Source organism: Acanthopagrus latus, chromosome 23, assembly GCF_904848185.1.
Source record: "Acanthopagrus latus isolate v.2019 chromosome 23, fAcaLat1.1, whole genome shotgun sequence".
NCBI classification, from domain to species: Eukaryota; Metazoa; Chordata; class Actinopteri; order Spariformes; family Sparidae; genus Acanthopagrus; species Acanthopagrus latus.
Genome location: NC_051061.1, coordinates 11,207,655 through 11,229,238, shown reverse-complemented (window position 1 = coordinate 11,229,238; position 21,584 = coordinate 11,207,655). Strand labels below are relative to the sequence as shown.

At 41.1% G+C, this 21,584-nt stretch overlaps 2 protein-coding genes and 3 non-coding genes across 7 annotated transcripts; all 5 read left to right on the top strand.

The window, feature by feature from the left end:
* Positions 1-86: 86 nt before the first annotated feature.
* On the top strand, positions 87-16,078 carry LOC119013588 (transportin-2-like). Of its 3 annotated transcripts, none has more exons than XM_037088267.1 (26): positions 87-282; positions 1,900-1,999; positions 2,265-2,340; positions 2,759-2,908; positions 3,193-3,299; positions 3,961-4,094; positions 4,375-4,456; positions 4,592-4,714; positions 4,973-5,091; positions 5,240-5,300; positions 5,408-5,579; positions 5,753-5,905; positions 6,730-6,955; positions 7,153-7,324; positions 8,171-8,257; positions 8,704-8,811; positions 8,902-9,060; positions 9,161-9,248; positions 9,464-9,562; positions 10,173-10,208; positions 11,523-11,618; positions 11,733-11,808; positions 11,915-12,014; positions 12,107-12,181; positions 12,832-12,980; positions 13,226-16,078. In XM_037088267.1, the coding sequence occupies exons 2-25, from the start codon at positions 1,901-1,903 to the stop codon at positions 12,937-12,939; spliced, it is 2,706 nt and encodes a 901-aa protein (XP_036944162.1). In that variant the 5' UTR covers positions 87-282; position 1,900; the 3' UTR covers positions 12,940-12,980; positions 13,226-16,078. The 3 variants fall into 3 exon arrangements, with proteins under 3 accessions (XP_036944162.1, XP_036944164.1, XP_036944163.1); XM_037088268.1 differs by having other exon boundaries at positions 205-358; XM_037088269.1 differs by lacking the exon at positions 10,173-10,208 and having other exon boundaries at positions 94-282.
* Positions 1,712-1,779, top strand: LOC119014848. Its single transcript, XR_005073087.1, has one exon. It is a non-coding gene; the product is annotated as a small nucleolar RNA SNORD41 (small nucleolar RNA).
* On the top strand, positions 4,142-4,208 carry LOC119014849. Its single transcript, XR_005073088.1, has one exon. It is a non-coding gene; the product is annotated as a small nucleolar RNA SNORD41 (small nucleolar RNA).
* LOC119014859 lies at positions 6,534-6,602 on the top strand. Its single transcript, XR_005073098.1, has one exon. It is a non-coding gene; the product is annotated as a small nucleolar RNA U54 (small nucleolar RNA).
* A 146-nt stretch (positions 16,079-16,224) lies between the features above and the next one.
* LOC119013591 (deoxyhypusine synthase-like) lies at positions 16,225-21,466 on the top strand. The gene is made up of 10 exons (XM_037088274.1): positions 16,225-16,791; positions 17,620-17,813; positions 17,981-18,145; positions 18,317-18,438; positions 19,072-19,168; positions 19,652-19,738; positions 19,945-20,050; positions 20,130-20,233; positions 20,613-20,738; positions 21,041-21,466. The coding sequence occupies exons 1-10, from the start codon at positions 16,743-16,745 to the stop codon at positions 21,134-21,136; spliced, it is 1,146 nt and encodes a 381-aa protein (XP_036944169.1). The 5' UTR covers positions 16,225-16,742; the 3' UTR covers positions 21,137-21,466.
* The last annotated feature ends 118 nt before the right edge of the window (positions 21,467-21,584 follow it).

Here is a 21,584-nt window from a genome sequence, read left to right as displayed (position 1 = left end):
TGATCGATACACAAACGACATACTGCAGACATTTCTATAATTTATAACTGTATTTAATTCATCGTTCTTCATTCATGTTTATGTTTGTATGTCTAAATGATGGTAGGCGACGAGAAAAAGAAACGGGGTTCCTGTAATCTCGCGTAGTTGGCGAAATGTGTACTGAACGGAAGCCGCCATAGGTCAATTTCAGTCGGCGTGCTCATTTGAACAAGAAGAACCGCTACGAAGCACGGGAGAAGAGCGGCCTAGTACTGATAATTCAACTTTCAAGTCAATATTGTACGTATAGTATTGGTGCGCTTGTGCTTTGACAAACTATTTCAGACATTTTACCTCGATCAGACCGCCTCATCGGGTAAGGTGTTCTGATAAAGCGAATATCAAAACAAGTATCCGTTATATAGCATTAGCATGGCTAGTAGCATTGGCGTTGTTAGTCGAGCAGTATGCTCAGAGGGCTTAGCGGCTAACGCCAGCTTGCAAAACGTGTTCACCAAGTTTGAGCCTAATGTTGCCTGCCAGCGTTATCTTAACGGCGGCAAGTTTACATGTCCATTCAGGTCGTGTCTTTTTCTAAACGGATGACTTGGTACATGGATTCATTTGGCTAGCAGATGGCGGTATTTGACTATTTGTATGCCGGACGGGCACATTGTGACCACCCTGCATGGACCTGCCCCGTCGACCAGGCCTGAGCAAGAAGGGCAACTTTTGGTAGCACCGAGTCAACTGCAAATTGACATTTCGGAAAGTGCGTAACCAACCAATAATTTATAATCGATAATTCGGCTAATTATAGCTGAAGAAACTATTAATGCAGTCACATGTTACTAGTAAATGTAAACCACACGGACTGCTAGCTTAGAACCGGGAAGGCGGCCCTGCTACATGGCTATGCTAACTTGTTCCCTGACAACTTTTCTCGCACTCTGACCGAAAGCAGCTGAACGCGACCCTCAGTTTAATCGCGAGCATCGGGTCCCCATGCTGAACAGCACGGTTTTGAAATATAACCGAGCAGTATTAAGTCACAGAGCATTTCTGAAACTTAGACCTACAGACCGGGTGGCGTGGGGGGTAGGATTAACTTGGAGCGGTTAAGCTGGGTCACAGAGATTTTAGCTGTCGTGTAGTCTAATGTCCTCGTTTTTGTGCAGCAAGCCGATTTCCATTTACAATTTTAGGTGTTTTGTATTGTGGGATTCAAAGGCCAAACGCTGCAGCGAGTTATACCCCCCCTCTCAAATTACCTCTACCAAACTCTAGTGGCCCCTCGTCCACCTTGGACGTACACCATGTGCACCTTCTACTTCCTGCATGCAGTCCTAAGCTTATGCACTTTGTTCCTCAAATTATTTTGTACATGGGGTAATTCGATTTAAAAAAAAAAAAAGCAGTAGTTGGTGTTTGCAGTGGCTTTATATAACGTTTAGTTTTTAAAGTAGTGTAATGCAGTGACTGTTAAAAAAAGAAAAAAAAACAGGCAGTGTAGGACCTTCACTGAGGTCCTGCCCAAACCTTGTGTTTACCAAAGGTATCTTAAACTTAAGATAAAACATATCACACAAATTAATCATGATGCGCTACTTCTGTATAAAGTATTGGGAATCGCAGATGCAAGATTTTACTTCATCCAGTTGAGCTAAGTGTTGAAGCTTCCGTTCATGACCTGTGTCCTTTCCTGACCATATATGTATGCGTGTGGACTTTGGAGATGATGCATCATAAACATCTGACTTCCAATGATGGTGTTTGTATTCATACTGTCTGATCCAGAGCCACTTGCTTACCTATTTGCACTTAATTTTGGTAATCTATAGAAATTGCAGTGGGGTACACTGGAAAACGTGTACATTACAGAATTAATAAGTGGATTTATTATTGTGTGTTTTTCAGGATGGAGTGGCAGCCAGATGAGCAGGGACTTCAGCAGGTCCTCCAACTGCTCAAAGACTCGCAGTCTCCCAACACAGTCACACAGCGAGCTGTTCAACAAGTATCCTACTGCAGTTTTTTTTAGAGGGTGCAAATAGTATGGCTGTTTAATCATATTTTATTAAACTCTGCCTCTGAATGACATGCATTGTTTTATGCTAGTACCAAATAGAGATGTATTGTTCTGATAGTTGTACATGTACCATGTTTACTTTAGTGTTGATGTTCTCAAGTTTCAAAGTTGAGGACTGTTCTCTAGTTGCCCAAAATGGAGGTTTGCTTAATTTGGAAGCTCCAAGTCATATGGTCCTTAACTGCCCTGCTAGAAACTTGAACAACTCAACCAGTTCCCTGACTTCAACAACTATCTCATCTTTGTCCTTACGCGACTCAAAACTGAAGGTGAGTAGCCAAGTTTTCCTCTTAGCCATATATAACACACCTAGATCATTTTATAATTGAAGGTGCTGCTATACTACTATACACTTAAAAGCTTAGCATACTGTATGTCACACAGGGAGATAACATTGTGTATGGTGAGCTCAACATGTCTGCGGTTGATTAGCTCATCACCTGGCAGCAATTTAAGAGTCCATCTAGATCAACATAATATGTTAAAGGTATTTGTTTACAGTTAGGCATTGATATATAGTTACAGGCTGAAAGTATTTGTGTTTAGAGTAAATCTGGCCCCCCATGCCTATACTGGTTAGTGCAATACATTTGATCAGTCACCAGACAATCTTAAAACATCTAAAACTCTTATTTAAAATAACCTTCTGTTTCTTTTTTCTTTTTTTTTTTGTTGTCTGCTCCTCAGACGAGCCGACTCGCTCCCTCAGCGGTCTGATACTGAAGAACAATGTTAAGGCCCACTACCAGAACTTTCCCCCAACTGTTGCTGACTTTATCAAGCAAGAATGTCTCAACAACATCGGCGACCCCTCGCCGCTCATACGTGCCACCATCGGTGAGTTGGTGTGTTTTGTGGCCGATGTGTGGGAGTTTGGTGTGAAAGCTGTTTTCCATCACAAATTATCTTTGTTGACTAGCCTTCATCCAGATAGCCGATACACCCACTCGTCCCCTGCTTTCTCTCTGTTACACTCTGAAGATGATGCATAAAATGACCTGAGTGCTAGTGAAGGTTTTTGTATTCATACTGTCTGATCCAGAGCTGCTGCAAAGGCAGCTGCTCGTGGGCCTGTTAATTATAAATCAGTCTGAATTCTGTCCTCTGTCTCGGTCCTCTAGGCATTCTGATCACTACAATCGCCTCAAAGGGAGAGCTACAAACATGGCCGGAGCTGCTGCCCCAGCTCTGCAACTTGCTCAACTCGGAGGACTACAACACCTGCGAGGTCCTTATTTTATTTTAATTTTTTTGTGCTACCCGTTAAGAAAAGTTGTAATAATGAACTTAATTTTATCATAATTGATGCTCCTAACCTTAACCCCAAATAGCTTTACTAAGGCTTTATTTTGTTAATTACTTTTCAATACAAAAATTCCCTCCTCATCACTTTTAAACAGCAATATACTGACAGCCAGACTAAATAAAGTCACCAGAAAAGATAAAATGTCAAGTCATATAAGTCATCAAGTCACGAGTTATTAACTTCCAAGTCGAGTCTCACGTGATTTTCTGTTCAGATGCCAACAAACAAAATAGTGACTTAACTCAGGTCAACAACTCTGGTGTACAGAACCTTGTAAAGAAATGGCAAACATTCAGTGATTTATTACTTTTGAAATGTACTGTTATTTATATTGAAAGTCTCTCGATTATATATTTAGATAAAGTTTCAGTTTTATTAGTTGTATTTGCATAATGAGAAAAATTGACTGCGTTTGTGACTAAAATCATTTCTTTACACATTTAGCTGAAAAGTGAAATCTGCACAGAGCCATCAGTGCATTTTGCTTGGGTGTATTTTCTGATGCGGTTTCATTCTCTCCTCTGTGTCCCTGTACGTTTTGCGTTTTGATTTGACAGCCTTTCTGTGTATGTCCGTGTCTCAGGGCTCGTTTGGAGCACTGCAGAAGATCTGCGAGGACTCGTCGGAGCTGCTGGACAGCGACGCTCTGAACAGACCCCTCAACATTATGATCCCCAAATTCCTTCAGTTCTTCAAGCACTGCAGTCCCAAGATAAGGTACCATAGAGAAACCGACTAATTTTTGCTTGTTTTTGTGTTACCATCTGGATGTGATGCATATTAACATCTGACTGACTGTGAAGGTGTTTGTATTCATACTGTCTGATCCAGATATTGACATAGTTACAATAATGCTAATAACAGGATTCAATTAAAATGATTTGATTTTTTTTTAAAGGTTTTTGTGCATTTTTCTGTTTTACTTGTGACAAAAACACACTTTATTTAACTCCCAAGCACCTCTGTGGTTGACATGACTGTCCTGTCATCTTCGCAGGTCCCATGCCATAGCCTGTGTGAACCAGTTCATCATTGGCAGAGCCCAGGCTCTGATGGACAACATTGACACCTTTATAGAGGTGAGCTATGTGTTTTTTCAATAGCAGATGGACAAAAGTTGTTTTTGTCAATCGATTTTCTTCTTCATCCCCATCCTGCTTTTCTTTCCTCCCCATCATAAATAATTTTTGTGTTGTTTCTCTCTCCCATACTAGAGCCTGTTTGCGCTGGCAGCAGATGAGGACTCGGAGGTTCGAAAGAACGTGTGTCGAGCCCTGGTTATGTTACTGGAGGTCCGCATTGACCGCCTCATCCCCCACATGCACAGTATCATCCAAGTAAGTGTTGGACAACCCCCCAATCAGCTGTAGACCTCTTGTACATTAATGTTTTAAATGTGGGAGAATATTTATACCTCATTTCACCCAATGCATCTGGAAGTGATGAAACACCCAGCTCATTGATTTACAATGATACCTTTTAGTTCCTATATTCTGATCCAGATATGAAACTTTGCTGCACTCTTGGTTTTCCTTCGAACACCTAACCAATTCTTTGATATTGTCTTAATCATATTTTTCCCTCTTCTCCTGCAGTACATGCTGCAGAGAACCCAGGACCCCGATGAAAATGTGGCTCTGGAGGCCTGCGAGTTTTGGCTGACTTTAGCAGAGCAACCCATTTGTAAGGAGATGCTGTCTGGACACCTGGTGCAGTGAGTACTGTGTTAATTACTTTTGAAATATGGTGGAAGATTTAAACATTTACTTTTGTTATACACTCTCTTTAAACACAACAGTTTGATAATGACATAACCAACCCCTTTATACTTGGAAATCTCCTTCTCTCCCTTTTTAAAATAGACTGACGCCTATCTTGGTAAACGGTATGAAGTATTCAGAGATAGACATCATACTATTAAAGGTGAGCTCTTATTTTGGTCTTAACGCTTCTTACTCATTCAGAAAAACTCCTTTATGTCAATCAGTATGATGAAATGGCTGAAGTCAATTGTGTGTGTGTGTCTCCAGGGTGATGTTGAGGAGGACGAGGCTGTTCCAGATAGTGATCAGGACATCAAGCCTCGTTTCCACAAGTCGCGAACTGTCACATTGCAGCACGAAGGAGGGGAGGGTGAGGAGGGTGAGGACATTGAGGATGACGATGACGATGATGACGACACACTATCTGACTGGAACCTGCGTAAGTGATGGAGAAATGCAGTTAGACTTTCCAAAATGGTGACATTTGTTGTTTTTGTCAATTATTTATGTCTGAAACCATCTAGTGTCCTTTTGCATTTCATCTCCAGCCTCCACGCTCCTCTGTAGGTTGCACATGAAGATTGTGACTGGGCTTTTCTTTTGTTGATTCAGGAAAGTGTTCAGCTGCGGCACTGGACGTGCTGGCCAATGTATTCCGCGATGAACTGCTTCCCCACCTCCTGCCGCTCCTGAAAGGCCTGCTCTTCCACCCTGACTGGGTAATAAAGGAGTCTGGCATTCTCGTCCTGGGGGCAATAGCTGAGGGTAAGACTCTTATCAAGTCTGTGGTGTCTGTGACGGCTCTAGTTCTTTCAGAGATGTCAGAACGTGGCTTTATGCAATCCTTGTTATGACTGAATTGTCTGTTCACTGGCACAGATCACATGAAAAAAGTACTGACTACATGGTCACAAAGCTGAATAGATGCACCAAAATCTGAGTATCATCTCTGCAGATCCCCACCTGCACCTGAGCAAATGTGTCCCCTTTAGGAGTAAATAGTCTAGGGTGAAGCCAGACACTTGGTACAGATGTTGTTGTTGGACAGTACAAAGAGGCTGTAATGAGCCATCTGGAGTGAGCACTTTGTATTCCACTGACCCACTTAAAATTTAGGTAGATGTAGATTAATTGGGCTAAATTTAGTAAATGTTGCTCTTTCTAAAAGCCGTCTACACATTTTCGTTCAGCCGTCTGATGATGACTCTGATTAATTATGCTGGCACCCTTTGTATTTTTTAGTCCCTCATTGCATGCTTGGCACATGTTGGCTGCATCACCAGCTGTGGCCCTCCTGTACAACCATGCTATTAGATGTGGGATAAAATTTAAACTATGTTCATATTTTACAATCCACTCACAATTAGGTGGACTTTTAAGCCCATCTCACATCTGGAAATGATGACAAACCCAGCTCATTGATTTACAATGATACCTATAGTTCCTATATTCTGATCCAGATGTGCTGCAGCTGTGTTGCTATGCTGTTGTACAAACAGTGATATATTTCTATCTCAACTGATTCTGTTGTTTTTTATTTTTTACATGCTCTTTGTAACTTCCTTTCCCCTTCTCTTTCCATGCCTCAGGCTGCATGCAGGGCATGGTGCCCTACCTTCCAGAGCTGATCCCCCACCTCATCCAGTGTCTGTGTGACAAAAAGGCCCTGGTGCGCTCCATTGCCTGCTGGACCCTGAGTCGCTATGCACATTGGGTGGTCTCCCAGCCTCCCGACTCCTACCTCAAACCCCTTATGACAGAGCTTCTTAAGCGCATCTTGGATGGCAATAAGAGAGTGCAGGAGGCTGCCTGCAGGTGAGCAGCTTCACATTACTCTTCTACTTTTCATATGGATATGATGAAAATCCCAGCTCATTGATAAACAATGATACACTTTGTTCCCATATTGTTTTCTGATCCAATTCCATCCAGCATTTGTCAGTACTGGAATGTCACAACCATATTTATGTGAAACACTGATGTGTCATGTGCACCATCTTTTTTTTTTGTAGTGCATTCGCCACTCTTGAGGAGGAGGCGTGCACAGAGCTTGTCCCCTACCTGAGCTTTATCCTGGACACGCTGGTGTTTGCCTTCGGAAAGTACCAGCATAAGAATCTCCTGATTCTCTATGATGCTATAGGAACTCTGGCAGACTCAGTGGGTCACCACCTCAATCAGCCTGTAAGCACTTGTTCCATTTTTAACTGTACCCTGTACACCAACTTGCTTTCACTAATACAATTGTTTTTTGGAATTTACTTGGCCAAGAGTGTATGATAAAATGATTCTCTTTCCTATTTGTCAGATGAACGATGATCATATCTATTTCACCAAAAAAAGATAATTTGTGTTTTTTTGTTTTGTTTGTTTTAACTGTATGGCTGTACTAGAGTTGCAAATCTTCGCTGGCCTCAAGATTCTATTATGATTCAGCTGTCAATGATTCAAACGCAAAAAAAATCAATTGATATCCTCAGTGATCTATATTGATGCCCACGACTACTTTTTCATCATTCAAAAATGTACAAATGTATTCCTTCCAATAATCAGACCACAGGAGTCTACAAATATGTTTTATTTATTTGATTTTATGTTTTTACTAAAAATATTTAACCAGTATCTGGATATGATGAAACACCCAGCTCATTGACACAAAATGATACATTTTGTTCCTAATATTTTCTGATCCAGATACCACATGCCTCATGCTACTTGGATGTTGAGAGCATTATTAGTTCAGATTTAAATGCGTACCTTTACAGAGAATGGTCTGCAGATCTGTTCGGATGTTCGGATGTTTGTGATGCCTTATGATGCATCTGTCCATCATAGCTCCTACAGAAGTAACATTGGCCTAATGCCGGCCACAATTCAATGCATGGGAGCAGTGTTGCAACGTAACCTTATTGTGCAGCTGAGGCCGGACAATCAACAAACATAAGCTGCAGAATCTTCCATATTTGCATTGTGATGCATGTCATTATTGATATTACCCTTGCAATGGATTTACAATTTTCTTTTACTCAGGAGTACATTCAGAAGTTGATGCCCCCCCTTATTGCCAAGTGGAATGAGCTGAAGGACGAAGACAAAGACCTGTTTCCACTTTTAGAGGTGAGCAGTTCATTTTTAAAGCAATACTTCTCCCACAGGAGGTGCATTTTCCTAATACACTGACCCAAATCGTATGTGTGTGAGGTGTTACTCTTTTTTCTTTATTTATTTTTGTATTCATAATTGCTCTCAGTGTTGTTTACTGAATATATTTAACCAGTATCTGGATATGATGAAACACCCAGCTCATTGACACAAAATGATACATTTTGTTCCTAATATTTTCTGATCCAGATACCACATGCCTCATGCTACTTGGGATGTTTAGTGCTTAAATTCAGATTATGGAAAGTGGTGCCAAAATAACAGGAAAGAATTATGATTGCTTTTTAAGGATTGTCTCCCATCAAAAAAAACAATGACATATGGTGTCTGACTACTTTTGTGGCCATTATTCACAGACACCCCAGAAAACAACTGCTAACAGTCATGTTTGTTTCCTCTAGTGTCTGTCGTCAGTAGCTACTGCCTTGCAGAGTGGGTTCCTGCCTTACTGTGAGCCTGTCTATCAGCGCTGTGTCACACTAGTACAGAAGACGCTAGCTCAGGCTATGGTGAGGAAGCAAACACACACAATATGTTGTTTATTTAGCGATCCTCCTTCAGAGGTAAAGAGGTGACATGTGCCTGTCATGTTTGTACAGATGTACAACCAGCATCCAGACCAGTATGAGGCTCCTGACAAGGATTTTATGATTGTGGCCTTGGACCTGCTGAGCGGCCTGGCTGAGGGTCTGGGAGGTCATGTGGAACAGCTAGTGGCCCGCTCTAACATCATGACACTGCTTTTCCAGTGCATGCAGGTATAAAGGGAATGGATTTAGCAGTTTCTTTCCTTATTTTTATAGCTGTTAAATATTTACCGTGCAAGTATAACAGTAAGGGTTGTGATTTGTATTTCAGGATACGATGCCTGAGGTGAGACAAAGCTCCTTCGCTCTGCTGGGTGATCTAACCAAGGCATGCTTCCTCCATGTTAAACCCTGCATTGGTGAGTGTGTGTGTGTGTGTGTTATCAGAGCCCTGAGTAACTCTGCCACAGAGACATTGAATTACATCACCTGTCCATTACTCTGACTACCAGTGAGTAGTCAGCACTGACAATACCTGTTGTAGCTATAGATGGTTCAGTGTTTTTGATATTGGGGATTACAGAGTCTGTGTGTGTGCAAGTGATCTGACGGCATGTCCATTTCCTTTCCCCAGCTGAGTTTATGCCAATCCTGGGGCTCAACCTGAACCCAGAGTTTATCTCTGTGTGTAACAATGCTACCTGGGCCATTGGTGAGATCTCCATGCAAATGGGTGAGTGTCTTTACATTTATTTTTTAAAAATTAATTTGTTGCACTCACTGAAAACAAGTGCCCCATATCTGGATATGATGAAAACACCCAGCTCATTGACATAGAATGATACATTTTGTTCCTAATAATTTCTGATCCAGATGTTGTACACCTCATTATGCTGTAGGGGGCACAGTTGCTTGCATGCAGGTTTATATGGTGGATGGTTGTGTGTGATTAAGTGTAATAAATGCAAACTGATCTGCAAGTTGGTGCAAAACGCACTGCATCTGTCTTTCCCCTTGACGTTAATTGGGATTCTTGGCCCTTGGTAGGGCGTTGTTCCAGTTCTCTCCTGCTGTAATGGCTGTCTCCAGCTGTAGACATGTACACATTCTTGAGACATCATTATGCATTTAGAATTTTGGGAGACTTCACATGATTGTGAAAGTGTGGCTTGCAGTGTGCTGTTCCCCCATATTCTGTTATATTTGTGCCATTGGACGTAACAACAGAAGCCATTATTCTTGCACATAGTGTGAACATGTGTGTGCATGTATGCATGCACGCCTGGCAAGCCATTGTCCATGATCCAGTCAGCCTAGTGACACTCTGTGTGATCTCCTTACAGGCACAAGTGTCAAGGAGCAAACAAGGAATTGTCCTGGTGAGCGTATCTTTTAGACCAAAGACTGCAATATGAAAAAAAGAGAATTCTTTTCGAGATGTTGAGACATGCCTTCTTTTTGCCCAAACCCCCTCCCCTCCAAGCTGCCAACTGGAAGTTATGTGAAGGATTTTTAAAAAGCCCTTCATTTCAACCGTTTCTGGTTGCTAAAGGATTTAGTGATGTTACTAAGGTTTGGTGTGAATGCTTAACACATTCACAATTTATGTTCATGCACATAATTATTCCACAGCATTTGTGACACTCAACTTGTTCCACGTTTATATAGAAGCTTCATTCAAATTCAGTATTGAGCTTTGCAGCAGCAGTAGGAGTGTGACAGGTGCACCTGTGAAATGAGCTGTCGGAGCCAGGGGTCAAGCAGCAGATACCATCCAGGCATCACAATGGCAACCTTTGATCACAGCTCGAGAAAAGTGATACAGCTTCAACACTTGTTGCATTTTCAGGCGCGCACACACACACACACACACACAGAGTCCTATTTATAGTAATTTGACTCTTTCCCTAATTTGACTCTTTTCTAATCATCCATACTTCAATTTATAGCTAACGATGCAGTTTGGCTCACCACTCACACTATATTTTGCTTCTTTCACCCCTTTTCCCACTTTATGTGACTTTTAGTAATTTTAGCTGCTTTACTTTTTTCTATTACTTTAGCTACTTCTTCATGCCAAGTTGAGCCAAAAGTGCAATTTAACTCGCAGCCATTAGTCATGGAATGCAGTTTAGCTCCAAGCTTATATTCATTTTGCATCCTTCATCCCTTTTCTCACTTTTACAACTCTTAACCCTTTGGCTACTTCTTCATGCATAGTAAAGCCAACTATGCAGTTTAGCTCCCAGCCATCATTCATACTCCCTCAGCTCTTTCTTCATACAAGGTTAACCGAGGTTTGTAGCTTATCCTCTTTACACTTGTCTAAGTATTCATGCACACCCATATTTTCAGCTGCTCATTTAAGCCTCAAGATGTTCCACATTCTTCATACACAAGTTGTTTTTTTTTTGTTTTTCTTTTCAACTTTTAAATCATCCTCCTCCTTCACCGCCACCCCCTGTCTAATAAAGGCAAAATTAAATGGCAGGGAAAAAAATTAAATCTCATTTATTTTTTGTCTCATTTCTCTGTACGCCTCTTACTGGTTGAAAGTGGGCAGCAGGCTGAGTCTGATGCCTGATTGGCATCAAATTCTGACATTTTGACAGTCATAACCATGAATCATCCACAAGTGACCTGTTTTCCTCAGATACTTGATTTGGCATCTGCTCTGTGTTGTATGTCTGTAGGTGCAGAGATGCAGCCCTATGTAGGCATGGTTCTGCCACACCTGGTCGAGATCATCAATAGACCAAACACACCCAAGACGCTACTGGAAAACACAGGTACACACAGTCACACATGCACAGAATAAATTGGGATTGTGTTTAAAACATTGTGAGCATTTGTTGGTCATGTTGGGAGGGTTATGGTAAATTGTGATACATCTCCCTCTGCAGCCATTACGATTGGCAGACTAGGTTACGTCTGTCCCCAGGAAGTGGCACCACAGCTGCAGCAGTTCATTAGACCATGGTGAGTCATGTATGAACCTTACCATCTGAATATCTAGACGAGACCCCTAGCAACTGAATAGACGAATTAATACTTTTCCACTTTTGTCTCTCTTTTTTTTTCTCAGGTGCACATCGCTGAGGAACATCCGAGATAATGAGGAGAAGGACTCTGCCTTCCGGGGAATCTGTGTGATGATTGGCGTCAACCCTGCAGGAGTGGTTCAGGTGAGGTTATATGCCTTAAAGCTGTTTAGGGATGCAGGGCTTAGAGACCTCACCGTGTAGTGAAGTAACATGTCCTCTCTTAATCTGTCCAGGACTTCATTTTCTTCTGTGATGCTGTAGCCTCCTGGGTCAACCCCAAGGATGACCTGAGGGACATGTTTTATAAGGTGAGTGCCTCATCTGAAGTATTTCCACATCACTGATAGGATCTTGTCGAACACATTGATGGATGTGATTATTTTAGATTGCTAGTTTAGTTCTGGCTCACCACGTTCTGTGATGATCACTAATCAGACATTCGAAATCTGATTTCATGGTGTGGATGATTTTTGAGTCTGAGAAGTGTGGATTGAGCTTTTTGTCTCAGGGGAGCTGCAGGTGTGCCTAAAAGCAAGTTGGGAAATAAAACATTGTATTAGTGAATATTGTTACCTAATGTTTTAAATTGCCAGACATCAATGGTTTGTATAGTATTTCATAGTTCATAAGATCTTATATAATTGTATGGTGTATGATGGATGTATAATCTGATTAGTAATCATAGCTGTCAGATAAATGTGTTGGAAGTAAAGGAAAAATATCTTTCAAATACTAGAAAATACTGGAGTACAGTACTTAAATTGTAGATGGGCATGTGACTTGTACTACAGTACTTGAATGAATGTACTGTCTGCCACTGGCTAGCGGTTACCTACATTCGGATGTAGGGTTGCAGGTTTTGTAAAAAACAGTCAGGTTCACAACTAGCAGTGAGGTGTAGTTCCACCATGTGGAAGATTATTCTGCCTTCATGATGGTTTCTGTTATTCCTTCCAAGATCTTGCATGGCTTCAAGGACCAGGTTGGGGAAGAGAACTGGCAGCAATTCTCGGAGCAGTTTCCTCCTCTGTTGAAGGAGCGTCTGTCAGCCTGCTATGGCGTCTAACCCTACCATCCCCTGGTCCACACAGGACACCAACCTGTTAGGTATGTCCAGTACACCTCTCAACAACCTACGCCCCCAGACCCCCTTCTGGAAATGATGAAACACCCAGCTCATTGATAGCAATGATACATTTTGTTCCCAAATTCATTTTCTGATCCAGAATAAGACTTTTCACTGATGGTACTTCCACCTGAGTGTTCCACTAAGTGTTTATATGTTTTTGTTTTTTTGTTTGTTTGTTTTTTAATGGCTTTTCTCTGTCTGTTCCTGTTTTTCTTGTCTGCAGGTTAATGTAGGGGAGGGTTACTGGGGAACTCATTGCACTGCCCAGATTGTGGGAAGAAACGAGCGCTGGAGGGATGAGACTGGCCTTGATCCTCCACTCAGCGGATGGCCCCTGTCCCCCCGCGCCCTGTGTGTCTCTGTGAGGGAGGGTGGGAGGAGGGTGGTGGGTGTGGGAGGGTAAACTGGGGATATACATATACCTCTCGGATTAAACGCCTCACTAAATCCAACACACTCAAAAGTGTCTTTCGCCAACAGCACCGCAGGGAACCCTAGGTAGGCGAGGACAAAATTAGGGGCTGGCTTTGACCTCCCTGCATTGATTTAATTATTCTGTTAAGATAGGAGACATCTGGGAGGGGGAGGGGGGTGTCAGATAGGTACATATAAAGGAATTATCTGAACCAGCATAGGATGCCACAGTCCCAAATACCACAATGCACGTAGTCCATAGAATGACTTGCACATGTTGATGTGTTTAAACAGGCTCGTGCCAGAGGCTAAACAAAAAAAGAGACGCTTTTACTATGTAACTGCAGGAAATGTGCACAAGTTTTTTTGCACCTTTTACGGCGAAATTGCAAAAAACATTTTGTGTGCATATACATGGGTCTTATTCTCTTTTCACATGTACACTTAGCTGAATTTAATTTCCTTCCTCTTCCCGTGGTTGCTGAAGTCCTCTCGATTCATAGATTTCTTTTTTTTTCCCCCCTCACTGGAGGCCAAAAAAAAAAAAAGATGCAGTCGGTCTGTCCTCTAAGGTTTTACCACCGCAGTACCAAGTTATTGCATGGCATATGATCACCTCTTAAGTGACGCATGTTTGAGTGAATGTCTGTCGTGTTGCTCACTTGATTTATTACGCGAATTGTCAGCATGGGGAGGCTGCCATAGTTTGAAGCAGTCAGTGCTCGGTTCTTTTGTCCTCCCATTCATACATATTGTGTAATCAGTGTCCCTATAGTTTAATAGAGGCTGTGTGTGTGAAGACCAACTTTAGGTAGATTAATACAGAAATCGACTCATGTCAGATTGGAGAATCACTCACTGCAACAAGAGTTCAAATACTGTAGGCAAGTTGAGAATCCTCTTTGCTGCTGCTGCTTCGTTTGAGAGTATGTGCAAAATGGACTTGATGAGAGCGATAAGACATCAACAAGAATGAATTGGTTCTTACTGATATAAATGCACTTTTTTCTTTTGTAAGAAATTTAGAATTTCAAATGTAAGACACAGTAATAATATACTGATCTTGAGATATAGTTTTTTTGATAAGTGATTTTAGGACTGTTAATGGCTTGCTAAAGTAAGCATATTGATGATAATGTTAAGCAATGGTAAAATGACTAGGGTAAGACTTGAGGCCTCTTAACATAGTTTTATAAAGTAGCTCCTAAAATGGATTGAATAGGATTTAAGAGGAGGGAGACATCTGAATTACAGTATTTTGGATCCATGTCCCAGTGCACCTGTCAATCCATATCTGTTATCGTTTTCATCAATGCTTTTTTTTTTTTTTTTTTTGTTAAATGATGGCTGCTTGAGCCATCAAGGCTTCTCCTTGTCATAAACATTGCATGCTTTTCAATAAGTCTTGCTCCTTTCTTTTATAGTTGTTTTATATTGGGTCCGTTTTGGAGGGATCTACCTTAAGAGCTTTGTCAAAGGCAATGCAATTCACTGCTGGATTAATAAGGTACTTCTCCAGCTTATGATCAAACTAGTGATTGCTGTTGCCATATATTCACCCGTTGATACTGTGTAGGATATGCCTGGGAATACACTGACTCCCAGTCCTATTGTTCTCCCTTGACACTGGTTATCTTACGTGAGAGAGTGGTGGTCTTTATCCAGCTTTATCTGTTAGTCATTGTCCATAGTGGACGGTTGTAATTGAAGTGTGTACGGCTGTTTGCCTGTTGGTGTTTTACTATTAAGGTGTGTACGCGAGTACTGCTTAGATGTAACTTTGCACCAGCCCTTCGATAAAGTAATGTCCAGGCCATTGCTTGAGTCGTGCCTGAGTTGATGTGGCCACTGAAAGTATCAACATTTGCCTGAGAAATCTCCTGAACGTTTTCCTGAATATCAGCTCACATCAATAGATGATGTCTTTTATAGAGTAAGATTTGATGTGTGCTTTTTCCTCAACCAGTGTCACATGGAATTTTCTTTTTTTGTAGCACAAGTTTTGCTGATGTGTGCAAGCATTTAGATATGAAGTGGCCACTCATTGATTGCAGGATTGACTAGTTCAGCCTGCATTACAACATTCAGAAGAATGCAGCTCCTGAACCACAAAAAAATTGTTAAAGTTTCACCACGTCTCGCTATGTTGTGATTCACTGAGCTATATACAGAAGTAAATTTAAATGCAGGTTGTCCACAGGTATTTTTTTTTAATTTTTTTTTTTATTTTATGCTCATGTGAAAGTTTTGTTTTATTTATTTTGTTTTTATTTTATTTTGTTTTTTTATTTTTTATTTTTTTGTGCGTCAGTGCACAAATTGTTTTGGACTTTAAAAGTTTTTTTTGTTTTGTTTTCCTTTTTATTCTTTTTATTTAAAGAATTATTTGTTTTCGTTGTTTTATAGCGGACCATTTGATTATGTCAAATTTGATATTGTGGTTGGACTGAAGGAGAGTCAGTGCTTGGTGCATACCTTTTGGGAAGAATGTGGAAAACTAATTCATAACTTTGTTTCAATCTGATATCAAGGCTGGCAATTGAATTTGATGTAGTACCTTTTTTTTGCTCAACTGTGGTGCAGGTGGGATGTTATCAGATGTATCCCTTTTTATTTAATTTTTGTGAATAGGGGAAAATAAATTTTTTTTTTTTCTATTAAACTTTGTGTCAGTTTAAGTTTTTTGTGATCACCCTTTACTGTTGTTTGTGTGTGTGTGTGTATGAAAACCGTTGGGAACAAGCCAGAATAAATGGCTGAATGTTTGTTGCTTACTTTTGTATATATAAATTGTATTTTTTAGCCTTGTTTATTCTTATATCTTCTACTCGATCAATCGAATGAAGTTGACTAAGAAGGATTAATTGCCCCTATTTGTTGAGGTTTTGATATGCACTTGCACCGCAAAAATGTGCATATTGTTTGGGTTGAGGCAGTGTAAATCTTGAAAATGTCACTTCAGAGAGCTACCTCATATTTTGTGACATAGCTACTTTTATCTAAAACACAAGGTGGCAATTGTACATGTTATGCCACCTGGACCCCTTGCTATATACCGAAAATACATACGCATATGGATGTGTATCAAAATATACAACTCGGACAAGCCAAATCCTGCTCTCAGCTCAACACACATTTGCCTGCAGCAACATGACAGGTACAAAACAGCACAAAGTTGAGTCTGGCACAAGCTCTCAGCTCAAAATCTGCAGCCAATGGGAGCTGTACACTGTCCCCCTGCACACAGTACCCCGCCCTCCTATAAGGTATAAATTCTACATACGTTTTTTTGTCTTGAACCGTCTAAAGGACAGACCAACATCCTGATGGGGCCATCTAACAAGACAATCAAGGAAGGGATTTCTGCCTGCACAGGTAATGTGGATTTTTTTTTTTTTTCATGGATGGACTCATTGTTAAGATAAGTGAGAAGTAATGGTCATTGTAGTAGCTGGAACAAAATGTACTTGGTGCACTCACTATACAGCATATCACTGTTCTAACTCACTATGCACAAGGTGCAGGTTAATAACTAGGATGATTTTAGATTTGCCTCTAATCTTCTGGCTCAAACTGAAAGAAACAGAGCTTGTGCTGCAATAAGCCTGTGCAGCTGGATTAACCAGCTGGGGGACTCATCTCCAAGTGTACATTGTGTGACTACTTCATCTACTGTCTTGTGATTTAGTAATTGTAACGGGATCTGGAAGTTGTACACATAAGCCAGTTTGGTCAGGCAGACACTAACTGAACTGGTATAGAGGAACAACAAGGTACTGTATTCATACTGAATTAAGCAGGTAAATCAAATAATAGGCTTATCATTCAAAGCAAACGATTGGTCGTGAGGCCCTGCAAGCACGACACCAGCAGGGCTTGTCTTGCACCCAACTTGCTGGGGATGAACGATCTTCATATAGTGAGCCATGAAAAAGATGGAGAGGTGTTGCAGGACCAACAGAAAATAAGTTAGTGGATATTTGGAATATCAAATTGACCAACAAAGACAGGTGATATAAAAACCTGACTAAGGCATTTAAGGACCACAAAAAGAGCCTGTGAACGAAGGAAGCAGCCTGAGGCTCTCCACCTGAGGCAGGTTATTTACTGTCAGCCAGACTTTACCACCAGTTTGGACAGCTCTGTGTCCATGATGGACTATTGCACATATCTTGACTCTTATATCATTCCTTGCATTTTCAGGAGATACGGCAGACCATATCCACAAATATACTGAGATCTACAGGGCGAGTGTCCCTCTCCCAGAGGATGCACCAAGGGTCCAGGGCTATGACTTCAACCAGGGAGTGGACCACAGAGCCCTGCTGCAGTCCTACCTCAACACAGGCTTCCAGGCTACCAACTTTGGCCTGGCTGTCCAGCAGATCAACAGCATGGTGACATTTGTTGTTTACCACCAGCAAGCATTTGAAATGATTATTTTATTTTAAAAAGATTTCTTAATCTTTGATGCAAAATGTAACATAGTGTCCAAGTGCAACCCTGACTTTGGCTATGCTAGTTTTCACTTTCCATGTTTATGATCCACTCCACACATCCACAGATTGAGAGGCGTCAGCAACCACTAACAGCGGAGAATGGAAGTGTTGAGGATGATCCATCCAACTGCCCCTGCCTGAGGAGCTGCACCATCTTCCTTGGTTACACCTCAAACCTCATCAGCAGTGGAGTCAGGGAGACTATCCGCTACCTTGCAGAACACAAGATGGTACGGCCCTCTTCAAACCCATTGGAAACTGCACTATTGACAAATGCTATGTTGTCTGCAGTCTACAGTTATTGAAACAGCCTCACAGGAAACATCTGAATCTGAGTCCAACATAGGACAGAGCAGCACATTACATTTGTTCCCTTACCAAACATATGCTTCTGTGTGTAGGTGGATGTCTTAGTGACGACCGCTGGAGGTATAGAGGAGGATCTGATCAAGTGTTTGGGCCCGGTTTACGTGGGAGACTTCAGTCTTCCTGGCAAAGATCTGTTTAATAAAGGCATTGACAGGTCAGAGAACATTTCAGACTGTTGCAGTACACGGGACACTCTTCCATTTACAACTGTCTACCACTGCTAGACAGGAAGTTGAATACAAGTGAATGGTGCAACGTAGCTGAAAAGCTATGACAGCCTCCATTTTGGCTGTCATATCTACACACGATTTAACTTTATGCAGAACATTTGCACAAATTGATTTCACTTCCTCGAGCAGATTGTGACAATTCCATAGGAATGAAAAGATTTCACTGTTTTAACCATGGTGTGGCTAGACTTATACTAAAGCAAAATTGAATTTAGCAGGCACTTGCTGTACATTTATTTGAACTATGATCCGGTTTCATGCTGTGCATGGAGCAAGTAGTTTTGATTACAGCACAATGAAGTTGGTTCAGGGCAGTTGGAGGTAATAAAAGAATGGAGGTTCCCAATAATTGGACTTTATGGAAAATCTTATCGGCCTCAGAACTGCATACATCACATTAATGAATTATATAAGAAGATGTGAAATTCATAGATTACAGTGACACATAATTTTACTATGACTCATTAATTGTGCATTTCAGTCACAATATGCAGAAAATTGGTAAGTTGGCTTTCACTGACACATTCAATTCTATGTGTGTCACTTGCACTCTGTAGGATCGGGAACCTTCTGATGCCCGATGAAAACTATAACACATTTTACAATTGGATCAAGCCAATCCTGAACCAGATGCTGCTGGAGCAGAACACTCAGGTGTGTGGACTCCATTTTGAACACTTGTCTACATGTCTTCTTAAAATGTTCTACACTGTAGGGATTGGTAATACATGTTAAACACAAGCATAAGTCAACACCTAGTATGTGGTTAGATGGTGAATAGTACATCTGTAAGTATTGCTGCAAAAGTGTTACATAAACACTCACTGGTTGTGTCTGTAATGTGAAATCCAGGATATTTTATGTCATGGCCCCAGCAATATTTGCTATTGTACTCGAGTAGGATTTACTTTGAATAACAAATGTTTTACTGAAGTAGTAAAAAGTCGGTCAGATTGCTCTTGCATTAACTACTTTAGAGCACACTGAAGAGCTATGAATGACACCAATTAAAAATCATTATTAAGATGGAATTTCCCATGCTGTTCCATTCAGTGTGGTAGTTTAGATATCCTGATTGTTGTATTTCTGCCATCTCACACATCTAGTTCTGTCTTTCTGTGACAAATCTTCCCTCAGGGCGCTCACTGGACTCCTTCAAAGATGATCCATCGACTGGGGAAGGAGATCAACAACCCTGAGTCTGTTTGTTACTGGGCCTACAAGGTGAGTCCTGGTATACACCAGGCGGTGATCTGAGATCTGTATATGTGGGATAAATTAATCAACATTTTTAGTCAAACTGGTAGTATGACAACCCGTGGAAGGATGAAGCAGAATGACCTCCTTGTGAATTTTTACGTCACTACCCAGTGAGTGTGTTTATATTTTGTGTGACTGTCCTGCTACTGAGTAAGGATCTGGTGTTTCAGAACAACATCCCAGTGTTCAGCCCCGCCCTGACAGATGGCGCTTTAGGAGACGTGCTGTTCTTCTTCTCAGCTGACAACCCTGGCCTGATTGTGGACATAACTCAAGGTAAGACAGTCGTCATTGGTGCTTCCCTAATTTGTCTTCGTGATGTTCAGTTTGTCTAACACAATACATTTAATTCCAGATATAACAAGGATGAATACCCAGGCAGTGGCTGCCAACAGCACAGGGATGATCATCCTGGGAGGAGGTGTGGCTAAACACCACATATGCAATGCCAATGCAATGGTAAGTATGTAGCATTTTGGAATTAAATGATGTCCCCGTACAAAACAAGTTTTTGTATCTGTGGATTTGTGTTTTCTTTCAGAGGGGCGTGAGGTAATATAGCCAAGTTTGATTAAAGAAGTCTTCCAGATGAGTACTTTAATGTTGTGCAAAGTAGGCCAGTCTGATAAACATGCAAGTGTTTCCCTGACTGACTGACTGACTGACTGACTGACTGAGTGTTACAAAGTGATCAAGCAGGTTGGTTCAGTGTTAGAGTTCCGCCATTTGTTGTTGGTCTTTCAAAAAACAGGGCAAAATTATCAGTTAATAATTTAATCAGTAAAGATGTCTTCCTTGCTCAGTTTGCAGTTCTGATGAACTGATTTGTCCCTTCCAGAGGTTGGGAGCTGACTTTGCGGTGTACGTGAATACAGCTTACGAAGCTGATGGTTCTGACTCAGGGGCCAGACCCGATGAGGCCGTGACCTGGGGCAAGATCAAAGTAGATGCTCAACCTGTGAAGGTATCTTTAATACTAATTCTGGATTTTATACATTAGTATGCATGTTATGTTTATGTATTTACTTGTATTACAAAGTTGCACAAAGTCTGTTTCTTGATCAATTGCATGCAAGCGTTTATCTTTTCTATTTCTATCACAAGTACGGTGCATGGGAAAACAGAGAATTTGTGCCAAATCTTAGTCATTCACTGTGTAGTCTTATTTCAAGTCATAGAAAAAAAACAGACACACAAAAGGAAGGAATTGATTGTCTCTGGCGTCATGTTCTCTGATTTGATACACAGCCTGTTCTGTCTCACCAGGTGTTTGCAGAGGCTACCTTAGTCTTCCCCTTATTAGTGGCAGAAACCTTCGCTCTTCACGCTGAGAAGAAGACTACCAACGAGACAAAAGAATGAATTGAGAGCTCCTGAAGTTAACAGTAGTAGTGGCAAACCCTATCTGGCTTGTCTCTTTGTTGCATTTAATCATCATTTTAGGTTTATAGGGATGTTTGATAGGCCTTTGTCATGATGGACTTTTTGACTTTCATTCCAGTAAAAGGTCTTCCAAGGGTCCTGGGACAGTCACCCTGAAATGTAATGGAGCAATTATTATAGTTATCACATTTTGACAGGTCAAATTGTCTGCTCTGAGAAAAGTCAATATAACAGTGGGGATAAATGTCACGCAGACTGATGTCTCTGTGGTAACGTGTACAATGATATTAAAACTGGTCTAAGAACTGATCCGTGTGGTACACCGTGTGAACTCTAATCACTCTAGTCACTCTAGTGAATAGATGTTAAGTCATTTTGATAAATGGATACCATCGGCTGAATATGCATTTTACATATTATGTTTGAG

What these genes read in the sequence shown, in the direction of transcription:
- LOC119013588 (XM_037088267.1), top strand. Translation starts at nt 1,901, where the DNA reads ATGGAGTGGCAGCCAGATGAGCAGGGACTTCAGCAGGTCCTCCAACTG. An exon ending in GTCACCACCTCAATCAGCCT is followed by an intron (nt 7,325 to 8,170) that starts GTAAGCACTTGT and finishes TCTTTTACTCAG; the next exon opens with GAGTACATTCAGAAGTTGAT. An exon ending in TGAGATCTCCATGCAAATGG is followed by an intron (nt 9,563 to 10,172) that starts GTGAGTGTCTTT and finishes ATCTCCTTACAG; the next exon opens with GCACAAGTGTCAAGGAGCAA.
- LOC119013591 (XM_037088274.1), top strand. Translation starts at nt 16,743, where the DNA reads ATGGGGCCATCTAACAAGACAATCAAGGAAGGGATTTCTGCCTGCACA. An exon ending in ACCTTGCAGAACACAAGATG is followed by an intron (nt 18,146 to 18,316) that starts GTACGGCCCTCT and finishes TTCTGTGTGTAG; the next exon opens with GTGGATGTCTTAGTGACGAC. An exon ending in GATTGTGGACATAACTCAAG is followed by an intron (nt 20,051 to 20,129) that starts GTAAGACAGTCG and finishes ATTTAATTCCAG; the next exon opens with ATATAACAAGGATGAATACC.